General features: G+C 39.8%; 1 protein-coding gene across 3 annotated transcripts in view; it reads left to right on the top strand.

Annotated features, from left to right (window-relative positions):
• The first annotated feature begins 1,630 nt into the window (after window positions 1-1,630).
• Window positions 1,631-15,129, top strand: part of CEP112 (centrosomal protein 112) — a 563,636-nt gene continuing 550,137 nt past the window's right edge. For 2 of the 3 annotated variants that reach the window (XM_003931804.4, XM_074388878.1), the window contains exons 1-2: window positions 1,791-2,121; window positions 9,607-9,720. In XM_003931804.4, coding sequence (XP_003931853.3) covers window positions 9,615-9,720 — 106 coding nt within the window. In that variant the 5' untranslated portion in view covers window positions 1,791-2,121; window positions 9,607-9,614. The other variant, XM_074388877.1, reaches the window with a different exon arrangement.

Genomic DNA, 15,129 nt, shown 5'->3' on the forward strand with positions numbered 1-15,129 from the left:
AATAGAACTCTATATGCATATCTTAACATTTTTCTCTGCATAAAAATATGTATGTGTATGTATACACATATAAACAAAAATAAATATAAATGAAAAAAGTGACAGTCAGCTTGTTCTTAAAGGTGGGAAGGAAGGCAGGGTACGGTGGCTCACACCTGTAATCCCAGCACTTTGGGAGGCCCAGGCAGGCAGTTCACAAGGTCAGGAGTTCGAGACCAGCCTGGCCAACATGGTGAAACCCCCATCTCGACTAAAAATAAAAAATTAGCTGGGCGTGGTGGCGGATGCTTGTAATCCCAACCACTTGGGAGGCTGAGGCAGGAGAATTGCTTGAACCTGGGAGGCAGAGGTTGCAGTGAGCTGAGATCACATCACTGCCCTCCAGTCTGGGTGACAGAGCAAGACTTGAAAAAAAAAAAAATGGGAAGGGAGATTTCCTGATCTTATTTTCACCTAAGTAGAGGAAATATTTAAAGGCATTTGTCATTGCAGTCATTTTTTTTTTTTCTGCTGTAATTTCCTCTGAGATGAGCTTGAGCTTGTTACATTTTTTCCTTTGATTTATCTTCTGTTTATTTATCCTCTAGTTTTCTTTTCGTATTCATTTAGACACCATTTGTCAAATTCATTTCATATTCTTTTAGCAATGCAGTTTATTTAATTTTAAAATTGCATATATTTATCATTCACAATATCATGAAATGACTAAATCAAGCTAATTTAACATATGCATTGCTTCACATACTCATCAATTTTGTGATGAGAACACTTAAGATGCAGTCTTTAAGCAATTTTCAAGAACAATACATTGTCATTAACTATGGTCACCACGTTGTACAATAGATCTCTGGAACTTATTCCTCCCATCTAACTTAAATTTTGTATCCTTTGACCAATATCCTCCTCCTCCTGAGGTTGGAGTGGTGTAGTTTGTCTATTCTGAATGTCTTCACTGACTGGTTCAATTCCTGCAATTGCATGCTTGGTTTTGCATCCTTGATTCTCAGTGCAAATGATCTGGATTACAGATCATTCCTTTGCTGTAAACATGTTCAAATATGCTTTTGAAAACCAAACAGTCTTAAAAGCAGTCTATACCCTTTATTTTCCTTAGCATGATTTGTCTTTGAAACAAGAAAGAGCTGTTGGTGTTTACTTCCAGTGGGATGGGTTTTAAAAAGAAACTTGAAAATAATTTGATTTGGGATGTGATTTTTCAGAGAGTGAGGGAATTTTCACTTGAGACTCATTCAACTCTGATGTCTGTCCACATAACGGAGTCCCGGCTTCTGTGAACATACTCAAGCCGCCCCATTTTCTGCGCCCTTATTCTTTCGCCACGGTCCCTAACGTGATCACAAGCGACTCTCTGCGCGGGATGACAGGGGGCAGCTGCATTCGGGTCATCCCGGAAGCTTCCGCCGGGACCAGCCAAGGGGCGCGCAAGCTCGGGGGCGACCCTGGCTGCTGAGCGTCGCCATGGCAACTGCGTCGCGCGCACGCCGCCGCTGGAGGGCGGAGAAATGCCCCCGCGGAAGTCTCCGCCCCCAGCCTGAGGCACTGGTGGTCGCCGCCGCCGGGGAGGTCGCCATGGCAACGGCGCCGCAGGCCAGAGGGGTGGGGCAGGGGGCGGGGAAATGCGAGCGCGGAAGTCCCCGCCCCCGGGCTGCTGGGCGGCGGCGACCCAGCGGCCCGCAAGGATTTGAAACCGTTTGGTAGGGGCGGCGGCGGCGGCGGCGGCGGCGGCGGCCGAGCGGAAAGCTTGCCCGTGGTGGCGCCAGGTTCTCGTTTTTTACGAATTTCCTTCCCCCGCCCCTCCCACCAGGTTCTCGAGTGGAATTTTGCGCCGGTGGCGGCCGCCGCGCCCGTCCGGGCCCGTTCGAGGAGGGGCGTCGCCCGCAGGCCCAGGGCCCGTTCTCCGGGCCGGAGGGGCGCGCGCTCCAGGGGTCCCGGCGCTGCCCGCTGTGGTGGTGTCCCCGGCAGGCAGAGCGCGATTCCGGCCGGGAAGGCTTGGGAAAGTTCTCAGTAAAGTTTGATCAGCCGGCTCGATCGGCCTGACGTGGTCCAGGAATCTGACCCAAGGGTTTGCGGCGGTGGGAGGACATCGGTGTCCTGGACAAGGTAGGCGCGCGGCCTGGGCCGGGGCCTCGGCGGGCCGGGGAAGGGCTGCCGGGAGCAGCGCCGCAGGAGTTTTCAATTCCCTCCCGGAAAAGCGTCTCACAGCCGTCAGCTGGATTCGCCGGGTCGGAGCCAGGGCGCTGGATGGTTTGCAGAAAGTCGTAGACGGTCGGCTTTGGGAGGCCCTGGCCCGGCACGGCCGCGTGTAGGATGCTACCCCGAGTGCCTGAGCTCATTATTTTTTAAGTGTTCAGGAGAACGGCAGAAGTAACTGTGAACAGCTTTTTCTGGTCATCGCACGGCTATTTTTATTTGTCTAATATTTTAACATGAGTCAAAATAAGATAGAAAAGGCACATTAAATTCCATGAGCCTCTCCACAGCGATCAGGCTGCAGAGCAGTGGAATGCATGGTATTAATAATTTGTGCAGTTTCTGGCCCAGCTGTCACTGTCCCTAAGAACCTAGGTCGGTGACTTCATCTCACTGAAGCCTCAGCTTCCTCCTCTGTGAAATGACCATGGAAATGGTATGGAAATGGTAGGGCCAGGCCAGGGACTACACTGAGATTTGTTGCTAACGCGCAGCCCGAGCTACTGGCAGAGTCACGGAAGGCTCCTGTGAAAACACCCACAGGTGTAAGCCAGAGAAAACGTGCACCTGGAAAGCTTTTTCACTTGTCGACATCGTCTCAGTTTTCTTTAATGACACACAATATATTTAAAATATGATTTGATTGGACAAAATGGATTTTACACAACTTCCAAGACGTTTGTTTTGTTTGGCAAGAAATGTGATACGAATGAAGTGTATTCTTTGCTTGGCAGTTGTGACTTCTTTTTTTCCCAGACGTTTTGATACTTGTGCCTTGGTTATGTTTGCTGAGTCTAGGGCAGGTAAGCACCTGAGAAGGTCTTAGCCGATTTTGTAGCTGTCCACAAAGAAACAGGTTTAAAAAAAGACCGTGTGGGTGAGTTTAATATGAGACATGATCCAAATGTAGCTATAAGCAAAAATCACCCAATTTACTTCTTTTTTACCTTTGAAATTAATTAATTAATTAATTATTTTCAGACAGCGCTTTGGTCTGTTGCCCAGGCTAGAGTGCAGTGGTGCGATCTTAGCTCACTACAACTTCGGTCCTGGGTTACCTTTGAAATAATTTATGTGACTAATAGGCACACTATAAGTACTTTAAGCCTAAGCAAAAGATGTTGTTTTACTTATTTTTCAATTGTATCATTTAAATTTTCAATTCTGATAAATGGTATGAAACTTTTGATAAGCTGGAAGTAAGTAGATATAATTTGTGAATATGATGTAATTTTTTTTTTTTTTTTTTTTTTTTTTTTGTGAGACGGAGTTTCACTCTTGCCCAGGCTGGAGTGCAGTGGCACCATCTCGGCTCACTGTAAACTCTGCCTTCCGAGTTGAAGTGATTCTCCTGCCATAGCCTCAGAGTAGCTGGAAATACAGGCATGTGCCACTTTGCCCAGCTAATTTTTTTGGTATTTTTAGTAGAGATGGGATTTCGCCGTGTTGGCCAGGCCGGTCTTGAACTCCTGACCTCAAGTGATCCACCTGCCTCAGCTTCCCAAAGTGCTGCAATTACAGGCTTGAGCCACCGCACCCGTCCTTCAAAATACTTCTTAATTAGTTGGAGATATTGCTCACTTATATGCAAATGGCCAAGTGGTCAGATATAAACCTATACCTGAGAGGTGGAGGTTTCAGAATTTTAATCTGAACTTTGGGCTTGATTTCATGATTTTGAGTTAGTCACTTAATGGTTGAGTTTTAGTTTCCTCTAACGTTAAACACTAACATTTCCTGCCCATGTCAAAGGATTTACTGAAAATTAGTGATTATGAGGAATCTTTTTTGTTGAGCTTTAGCTATAGATGTTCTCAGGCAAATGTTTGAGTACATGGGCAGTACATACTCTTTGATCACTGGAGTGCATGTAGCCAAGAGCTGTGCTTTAAGACTCTGGGTTTATGAATTTCCATTGGTTTGTTCATCCATTTGACTTGTTGCTTTTTAACGTTATGATCTCACATCCAACACTGATATCATAGCCTTCTGTTACCTACTACATAACTGATGGAATATATAGTACAGATGTAAAACAAAACAACCAACCAAACAACCCCCCCCCCACCCAGCCAACCAGCCAAGCAGAAAACTCATTTAAATAAAATTTATTTTAAACAAGTCTTGAATTTGGAAATATTTTTCTTCTATTGTAATACAGAAGATAGGGTAAGCAGTTTTGGTAAATGGAATTCGTGGCATACAGTATTCCTATTCTGGAAGACTTATTTGGTACTTAGAACAGAAGTATTAAACAAACAAACCATTTGTCAAGTAAAAGTGTCAATCTGTTTATTCAGCAACACATTCTTCTGCTCCTAATGAGTACCAGGTAATATGCTAGGTTCCTACTGAGATGTGTAAATCTTGGTCCCTGCCTTCCAGGAGCATCTCACAGATAATGGAAGATGTGTGAATAATAATACACAGGTGCTGGGCACGGTGGCTCTCACACCTGTAATCCCAACACTTTGGGAGGCTGAGGTGGGTGGATCACCTGAGGTTGGGAGTTCGAGACCAGCCTGACCAACATGGAATAACCCCATCTCTGCTAAAAATACAAAATTAGCCAGGTGTGGTAGTGGGCGCCTGTAATCCCAGTTACTTGGAAGGCTGAGGGAGGCTGAGGCAGGAGAATCGCTGAACCTGGGAGGCAGAGGTGCGGTGAGCCGAGATCATACTATTACACTCCAGCCTAGACAAAAAGAGCAAAACTCCATCTCAGAAAAAACAAAACAAAACAAAACAAAAACCCCAGCATGATAAGTGCTGTTACACAGATGTGAACAGTTTACACTGAGAACAGAACAATAACCAGTCTAGGATAAGTGGGGCCAGCTTCACTCAGGTGACATTTAAGCCACATTTACCTGACTCTAGGTAGAGGGAATAGCCTATGAAAAGGGTGTGGGATCGGATAAGGGCTTGGAGGGTGTGTGTGTGTGTGTGTGTGTGTGTGTGTGTGTGTGTGTGTGTTTGTGATGTGAGAGAAAGGCCTACATGCAAAAGTACTTGTATGCCTAGCTTTGGGTTTGGATTGTATTGTTTTAGGCAGTCATGAGAGACTTTTAAACATGAAGTGATAGGCTTAGCTTTGACATTAGGAAACTCATTCTGGAATAGGTGAGGAAAATGGACTTAAGTAGAGAAAACTGAGTAGGGAGACAGATGATTATGCAGCTGCAGTAGTTCAAGTAAGTGGTGGGCAGGACTTTATCTGAGATCGTGGCAGTGAGAAAAGAGCAGCAGGCAGATTTTGAGGTATTTCTCAGCATTTATTGGGGTTTAGAGAATGCGACCATTGAAACTTCTTAGCTTGGGAGATGAAGTAGATGATGATGTCATCAAGCAGTGTACAACATAGAATAGATTGATGGAGAGAAACATGAAGGATTTTCTCTTGGACATATAAATCTAGGTAACATTGAAATATGGGACATTATTGGACATTATTGAAAAGGTTCAGGAGGCTATTGTAAATGAGTCTGGAGTTGCAAAGAGAGGCTAGAATTTGAAATAAAATTTAAGGGTTAATGGCATGAAACGAATACTTGAAGTAATGGTACTGAATGCAGTCATTAAGGGAGAGTGAAAAGTCAGATCAGAAGGAGACTAAGGAGAGAACACTGGAGGGTCCTGTTTTAATATTGACTGGAGAAGTCAGAGCCGCTGAGAGACCAGGAAGGAATGATCTGAGGCAGCAGGGGACCCAGGAGTGAGTGGAACTACTGAAATCAAAGAGTTTCTAGGAGTAGGGAGTCGTCAGAAGTGGAAGATGCTGTCGAGATATCAAATAGGAAGCAAACTGCAAATATTCCTTTGGATTTGGCAATTAGTGGATCACTGGTGAACTTTGAAAGATTTTTGCTACCATGATGGAGATGGAAGAGGGGTGAGATCTGAATGGAAGTTGATGAATGGGAGAAAGTAAGTGGATTTGGTGGATGGAATGCTAGAATGAGGGGAGATTTTTAAACAGGAAGTGATAGGCTTAGCTTTGTCATTAGGAAACTCATTCTGGAACAGCGGAGGAAAATGGACAGACGCAAGTAGAGAAAGTTGTCAGTATGGAGACAGATGATGAGGCTTTTGTAGTAGTTCAGGTAAATGATGGGCAGGCCTTTATCTGAGATTGTGGCAGTGAGAATAGAGAGCAGGCAGATTTTGTGATGTTTCTCAGCTGCCATCAGAGGGGAAGGAGTCAGTGGAGATGAAAAATTTTACATAGCGAATAGGCAATTGATAGAGGATAGGTAGAAGAGAGTTACTGCGTCTAATACAGGAACAGAGGTGGTCAGAGTGTCTTCTCTGAGACGTAAGTTGAGAGGTGGGGGGAATAACATCTTGGGGTGGTCCCACCTGACTATTATTATTTTTCCCATGAAGCAAGATGTATGATTTTTAAATTGAGAATTAGGGGAGGCTAGAGTTATTTAAGGGGCTGAAAGATATCTGGGAAAAGTTTTAAAGCTGCTTTGTGGAGTAGGAAATAGCAAAAGACTCCTGAAGTTTCAGGTAATATTGGAAGCCATCTGACTGTAAGGCAGTGCCATTTTTCTCCAGCAAACCCAGTAGAGCATGAAGGAGGGCATCAAGGGAGTGCAGCCTTGCCAAGGAGAAAGGAAAGATCTAGTGGGATAAGAAGAGAGCATTTAAGAGGACAAGAGGCTGGTATCAGAAGGGTTTCTTTGCAAGTGACAGAGATGAGAAAGGGGAGTACGTGGTCATCAGATGGTTGGAGCCTCATGAGGGATTTTGGGGCCGAGGTAGGAAGACCAGTAGTTGGGAAGTGGCAGGATGGATGTTGATAAGTGTTTTCCTTCCATTGCATGGTTGGGTGGAGAAAGTGAAACACTACAGAGAATGCATGAGAGAAGGGGTAGTGGAGGGAGGGAGAGAGAGAGAATGAGAGCGAGAGCGAGATTATGAGAGATCTTGGCTCACCTCTAATGACTGAGGAAAATAAAGTCAGCTAAAGTGAAAGCTAGAGTTTACTTACAGAGACTGGGTAGAGAGAGCTTTCTATGAAGAGGTTGTTGATAATGAAATGGTGGAAACCGTTTGATAATATGGTAACTATTAGAAGCTGGTTTAGCAGGGACAGGGCAGTTTGTGGAGCAAGATAGCTTAGGAGGCAGAACAAAGCTTTTCACCAAACATAGAATTTGTAAAAGGAATAAATGACAAATTGACACTATTCATAACATAACGGTAGTGCACATCCCTATCAAGACATTTTACAATTTAAAGGAACATGTAGAGTGTGGATGTATTTTTAATTTAACAAATTTTGTCAAAACCTACACTGCTGATTTTTGAGATATACCCTCGTTGTATTCAGTATTTTTCTTGCTAGTTAGAAAGAAGTATGATGACCAAAAATTTACAGTTTTTAAAGAGGATTAAAAAATTTAAATTTATATACAGCAAGTGCACTTTTTTGACCTATAGCTCTATGAGTTTTTACACGTGTAGGTAAGTTCTTGTAACTTCCTCTATAGACAGTGTACAGAACAATTCCAGCACCCCAGATCGTCGTCCCTTTGTGTTCAGACTCTGCCCCCACTGCTAACTCCGTGAGCTACTGATCCGTTCTTTATGCCTATATTGTTTGCCTTTTCAAGAATGTCACACAAATGGAATTAAACAGTATACAGCTTTCTGAGAAGGGCTTCTTTCAGTTAGCATATGGATTTGAAGTTTCCCTGTTGTATGTGTATCACTAGTTCATTCCTTTCTGTTGCCAAGTACAATGTTTTTGTATGGATATGCCACAGTTTATCTAGTCCCCAGTTGAGGGACATTTGGGCTGTTTTCAGTTGTTCGGTGGTTATTTTTTTAAAAATCACATTTGGATTTTTGTGTATATATAGATTTTTCTTTTCATTTAGGTAAATATCTGGGAGTGGGATTTCTGGGTCATAGGCTGAGTGTATGTTTACCTTTGTAAGAAACTGCTGAACTACTTTCCAGAGTGCCTGTAGTATTTTATACTTTTACCCGCAATGCATGAGAGTTCCTGTTGTACATCCTCACCAGCACTTGATATTGTTTGCATTTTTATGTGTAGTGTTCTTGATGTAGTGGTATCTCAGTATAGTTTTTATTTGCATTTCAGTAATGACTGATGATGTTGAGCATCTTGTCATGTGCTTACTTGCCATCTATATTTTTTCTTTGGTAAAGGGACTGATTTTTTTGCTGATTATTGGAAGTTTGTTTTCTGATGGTTGAGTTTTGAGAGTTTCTTACGTATTCTTGATACAAGTCTTGTATGAGATATATGATTTGCAAATATTTTGTTCTGGTCTGTGACTTATTTTCTCAATTCCTTAACAGAGTCCTTTGCAGAACAAAAGTGTTTTGTGTGTGTGTGTGTGTGTGTGTGTGTGTGTGTGTGTGTGTGAAGTTCAATATATCAGTTTTATTTTTTATTTTTGAGATAGGGCCTTGCTGTGTGACTGAAGCTAGAGTTTAGTGGTGTGATCATGCCCCACTGCAGCCTTGATCTCTCACACTTTTCAGCAATTCTTTCACCTCAGCATCCCAAGTAGCTGGGACTGCAGGTACCTGCCACTACACCTGGCTAATCTTTAATTTTTTTTTTTTTTTTTTGTAGAGATGGGTTTCACCATGTTGTCCAGGCTGGTCTTGAAGTCCTGGCCTCAAGCAATCCCCCTGTCTCGGCCTCCCAAAGTCCTGGGATTACAGGCATGAGCCATTGTGCCTGGCCAGTTTTTCCTTTTGTGGATAGTGATTTTAAGGTTGTATATAAGAAATCTTTGCTCTACTCAAGTTTGCAAAGATTTCCTCCTATGCTTTCTTCTAAGAGTTTTATAGTTTTACATTTTTACACTTAGGTCTGTGATTCATATTAATTTTTATGTATAGGATGAAGTTTAGGTTGAGATTCAATTTTGTTTATTTTTTTGGATATGGATATCCAGTTGTTATGGCATCATTTGTTGTAGTAACTGTCATTTCTTCATGGATCACACCTTTGTTGAAAATCAGTTGTTCATGTTGTTCTAGTCTTTTTCTGGACTCCCTAATCTTTTCCATTGATCTGTCTATCCTTTCACCAATACAGTTGTCTTGACTACCGTGGCTTTGGATTACATCTTAAAATCTGGTAATATGAGTCCTCCAACTTTGTACTTTTTCAAAATTGTTTGGGCTTTTCAGTTCCTTTACCTTACCATGTAAATTTTAGACTTAAGCTTATCTCTACAAATAATACTCCTGGGTTTTGACTGGAATTGCATTAAATCTGCAGGTCAATTTGGGGAGAACTGATACTTAACTCTTAGGAGGTTTTTTTTTGGTCTCTCTCATCAGAGTTTTGTAGTTTTCGGCATATAGACCCTCAATATTTTAATTTAAAATATTTTACAGATTGGATTATGGAAGTGGGAAGTGAAGAAGAAAAATGGGAGAAGCTGGATGCAGAATTTGATCACTTTGTGGTTGATATGAAGCCCTTTGTTCTAAAATTACCCCATAGGACAGGTAAGATTATGTTTGAAAATTAGATTCTTAAGATTAATTTTTTCTTTATATTATTTACTATCAACATGGAAGAAAAACTGAATTTCTCTAGTAACAATTTTTGCCATCGACATAGGATTATTTGCATTGAGTTGTTCAAGGTTAGATAGAAATTCAGTGATAACGTCCTGCTAAACTGTAGAAAGATATTGTGATGCCTCCTCTCATGTCATGATCTTATAGCACATGGATCTCTAAAGTTAGCTACAGTCTTTTTTCCTCGCATCCTTTTCTCTATGGAATTTTTTCTTACAAAATTTTTCTTCTTTCTATGGAAAGGGCCAGAGACCGGAAGAGCCTACTGTCTTCCTGTTGTGCAGCCCTTTTATCTATCAAAGCAGAAAATAATCTGCTGGTCTTTTATGCTTATTGGTTGGCCCAACAAAATCCAGTGGGAATAAAGTTTTGCTGCTATCTTGCCTCCTGGCCTGTTATTTTTAATTATGGAATGAAAGACTTTTTCTCATCTTAGAGAATTTTCATGTAACTTAAAACACTAGAGAGAAATTGGAGAGAATTTTGGGGGCCGGGAAGATTCTCTAAGCCATAGTAGGCGTAAAGTTGACTGTAAAGGTAAATGTGACTTGGTAGCTTTTGAGTGGTCGGTTTGGAGTTGGATCAAGAAATGATGGCTCTTACTTTTTCCAAGTTGCCTATTTCCCCAAGGTATCTGAGTGGACTCTATTTTCAGTAAGGAACTGACTAGTGTTTGATATAGCAATTCCCTCTTATTCTTGAAGAATACATTTCAAGACTCCCAGAGGCTGCCAGAAACACCTGAAAGTACTAAGACCTATATGCCCTCCGTCTTTTCCTATACGTACACACTGGTGATAAAATTTAGTTTATCAGTATGTGCAGTAGGAGACTAACAACAATAGCTAATGATAAAATAGAACAATTGTAACAATATACTGTAATAAAAATTGTGTGAAAATAGTTTCCCTCTTTCTCTCAAAATATCTTATTTTATTGTACTCACCTCTGCATTCGCGTGTGAGTAACTGAAACAGAGGAAAGAAAAACATGGATAAGTGGAGTCTATTGTATTTATTTCAGGGAGTTGCATTAGGAGAAGGGAGTATGATATATAAATTACACATTCTGTGGTCACCCGTTGTTCTAGGGCCTTCAACCTTTCCTAGTCCTGGGTAAGTTGCCGTGGTGTTCCCTTGAAGACCACTTCCTCTGCCTTCTTCTCTTGACCTTGTCAGGCTTTAACCTCTTCTTTCTTCCTCTGCTATTTTTCAAATGAATATTTCATGTCCTATGACTCATTCATGATTATTTGAATGATACTTAATGATTTTTTTTATATTGCATCTTCTTCTGATACTACCTTTTTTCTTTTTGTCTTAGATTTGCTGATTAGGAAACATTTGTATTAAACTTTCTCATTGCAAATGCATTTCAAATCAAACCATCCTCATATTTTATCTTCTTTAAAAAAAGATTTTAGGTACATAGAGTTCATGAATTGTAATCTTTGATTCCATGATGTGTCGTCAGTATTGGTACATCTGTGGCTTTCTTATATTTAATTAGTTTATAATAAGCAATCTGAAACTCACATCTTAATCAAGAACTAGAAATTCATAATAAATTACATCTTATTGCTAAATTCTGCTTTTGATAATGGGTTTTCCCATTATTTTACGTAGGGGAATAAATCCTTTCATTAATCAAATTGTACTAAATTCTGGACATTAGAATATTGCATAGATTTAAATTTGCTATGGGATATGGAAAGTGTGTAGTTGAAAAACTATTTACTTAAGTGTATCAGTTTCACTTTTGCATTTTCTTCTTGTACAGTATTCCCAGTATTACATGAAGTTTGTTTTGTGATTATATAATTTTCACAGCAAAAAATACAAACATTTTTAAGACATAGGTTTCCAACCTAAAATGGTATTTGCAAAGTAGTAAATCCAGCCTTAGTGATTTTTGTAGGTAAAACAATAAATGAATATGACCTTTGTAAACTAAAAGATTAGAGCAGATTTATGATTTGCATTAGATATGTAATCCTCAAATTGAGTTAGACTGATTTAATACCAGAGTAGTTTCCATGAGACCTAAAACAATCCTGTGTCATGGCAAGATAATACAGACCGTTATATGTGGATTAAACTGTGCTATAATTTTTAGATTTTGGAAAGAATAATTATTTTACAAAATGACATGTAAATAGCACTCAATTATTTTTAAAGATGTTAAAACCCTAAGTTAATCAGCTACAAATTCCTGGATATTATTGGATTTAATGAATAAAACATTCAAGATTTAATGTTAAAGTTGAAAATGCTTAGATAAATCAGAGATTGCATTTTATCTTTACATAATTAAAATGATAGATTTTTCAATATATCTAAAATTATTTTAGAGGTGCAAAATTATAGCAAAATATTATCACAGAAATTTATAAAAAGTCTCCCAGCAAAGAAAAGCCTGGGACCTGATGACTTCATTGATGAATTTTATTAAACATTTAAAGAGTAACTAATACCAATCCGACTCAAACTATTCAAAAAAATATAGGAGGGAGGAATATTTTCAGAGTCATTCTAGAAGGCCAGTATTACCCTGATACCCAAACTAGATAAAGATACATCAAAAAAAGAAAACTGTAGGCCACTATCCCTGATGAACATTAATGCAAAAATACTCAGCAAAATAGAATTCAGCAATACATAAGAAAGATCATTCATTATGACCAACTAGAATTTATTCTAGGGATGCAAGGATGGTTCAATATATGCAAATCAATCCATGTGGTAAATCATAACAGAATGATGGACAAAAACTATATGATCATTTCAATTGATGCTGAAAAAGCATTTGATAAAATTTAATATCCCTTCATGATAAAAACCCTAAAAAACCTAGGTATTGAAGTAACATTCCTCAAAATAATAAAATTCATATATGACAGGCTCATAGCTAGTATTATACTAGATGGGGAAAAACTGAAAGCCTTTCCTTTAAGATCTAGAATACAACAAGCTTGTCCACTTTCACCACTGTTATTCAACTTAGTGTTAGAAGTTCTAGCTAGAGCAATCAGATAAGAGAAGGAGATAAAGGGCATCCAAATTAGAAAGGAAGAAGTCAAATTACGCTTGTTTGAAGATGCTATGATCTTATATTGGAAATACTAAAGACTCCACCAAAAAACTATTGAAACAGATAAACAAATCAGTAAAGATGCAGGGCACAAAATCAACATACAAAAATCAGTAGCATTTCTATATGCCAACAGCAAACAATCTGAAAAAGAAATCAAGAAAGTAATCTCATTTCCAATTGCAACAAATAAAATAAAATACCTAGGAATTAACCAAAGAAGTGAAAGATCTCCACAATGAAAACTGTAAAACATTATGTAAAACTATAAAACATAGGCCTCAAACTAGGAAACTACTAAAAGAAGCTGTATATGAAACTTGTTTACATGAAACCACAAAAGACCTACTTTGGGAGGCTGAGGCAGGTGGATCACGAGGTCAAGAGATTAAGACCATCCTGGCCAACATGGTGAAACCTAGTCTCTACTAAAAATACAAAAATTAGTTGGGTGTGGTGGTGTGCATCTGTAGTCCTAGCTACTCCGGAGGCTGAGTATATTGAAAGAAATTGAAGAGGACACACAAAAAAATAGATACTCTGTGTTCATGGACTGGATGAATCAATATTGTTAAAATGTCCATACTCCCTAAACCAATCTGCAGATTCAGTGCAATCCCTATCAAAATACCAAATAAAGAAAAAAACCTTAAAATTTATATGAAACCACAGAAGACCCAGAATAGCCAAAGCTATCCTTAGCAAAAAGAATAAAACTGGTGGAATCACATTACCTGACTTCAAATTATACTGAAGAGCAATTATAACCAAACTGTCATTGTACTGGCATAAAAACAATCACATAGAATTATGGAACAGAGTGAAAAACCGGAAACAAATGTATACACTTAGAGCAAAATCATTTTTGACAAAGGTGCGAAGGACTTACACTGGGGAAAGGACAGTCTCTTCGATAAGTGGTGCCCCTTACTTCAGTTTGTCAGTTTCACTTTTGTATTTCCTTCTTGTGCAAATATTCCTAATATTTCATGAAGTTTGTTCTGTGATTACATAATTTTCACAGCAAAAAATACATTTTTAAAGGCATTCTTCTGTATACAGATATTGAAAACTTAATATCCGTATACAGAAGAATGAAACTAGACTCCTATCTCCCACCATATACAAAAATCAAATAAAAATGGATTAAAGACTGAAATCTAAGGCCTCAATCTAGGAAACTACTAAAGGAAAGCATTGGGGAAAATCTTCAGGATATTGGTCTGGGCAGAGATTTCTTGAGTAATACCCTGGTGGCACCGGCAACCAAGTGACAGTGGACAAATGGGATCTCATCAAGTTAAAAAGCTTCTGCAGCGGAAACAATCAACAAAGTGAAGAGGCAATCCAGAGAATGGGAGAAAATTATTCAGACTGTTCATCTGACAAGGGAATAACCAGAATATATAAGGAGCTCAAACAACTCTATACAAAAAAATCAAATAACCTGCTTTAAAAATGGGCAAAAGATCTAAATAGACATTTCTCAAAAGAAGACATGGAAATGGTAAACAGGCATATGTCAAGATGTTCAGCATCAGTGATCATCAGAGCAATAGAAATAAAAACTACAGCGAGCTATTATTTCACCCCAGTTAAAATGGCTTTTATCCAAAGACAGGCAAAAGCAAATGCTAGCAACGATGTGGAGAAAAGGGCACCCTCCTATACTTTTGGTGGGAATGTAAATTAGTACAGTGACTATGGAGAAGAGTTTGGAGCTTCCTCAGAAAAACTAGAAAGTGGAACTACAAGAGGATTCAGCAACCCCACTGCTAGTTACATACCCCAGAGAAAGGAAATCAGTATGTTGAAGAGATCTCTGGACTCCCGTGTTTGTTGCAGCACTGTTGACAGTAGCCAAGATTTGGAAGAAACCTAGATGTCCCTCAATAGACAAATGGATAAGGAAAATGTGATACAGGCTGGGCATGGTGGCTGCCGCCTGTAATCACAGCACTTTGAGAGGCTGAGGCAGGCAAATCATGAGGTCAGGAGATCAAGAGATCATGTGAAACTTCGTCTCTACTAAAAATACAAAAATTAGCTGGGCATGGTGTGCACCTGTAGTCTCAGCTCCTCAGGAGGCTGAGGCAGGATAATTGCTTGAAGCCGGGAGGTAGAGGTTGCAGTAAGCTGAGATTGCGCCACTGCACTCCAGCCTGGCAACAGAGCAAGACTCTGTCTTAAAGAAAAAGAAAATGGGATACACATACAGACTGGAGTACTATTCAGCCATAAAAA

The sequence above is a fragment of the Saimiri boliviensis genome, chromosome 17, assembly GCF_048565385.1.
Source record: "Saimiri boliviensis isolate mSaiBol1 chromosome 17, mSaiBol1.pri, whole genome shotgun sequence".
Taxonomy (NCBI): domain Eukaryota; kingdom Metazoa; phylum Chordata; class Mammalia; order Primates; family Cebidae; genus Saimiri; species Saimiri boliviensis.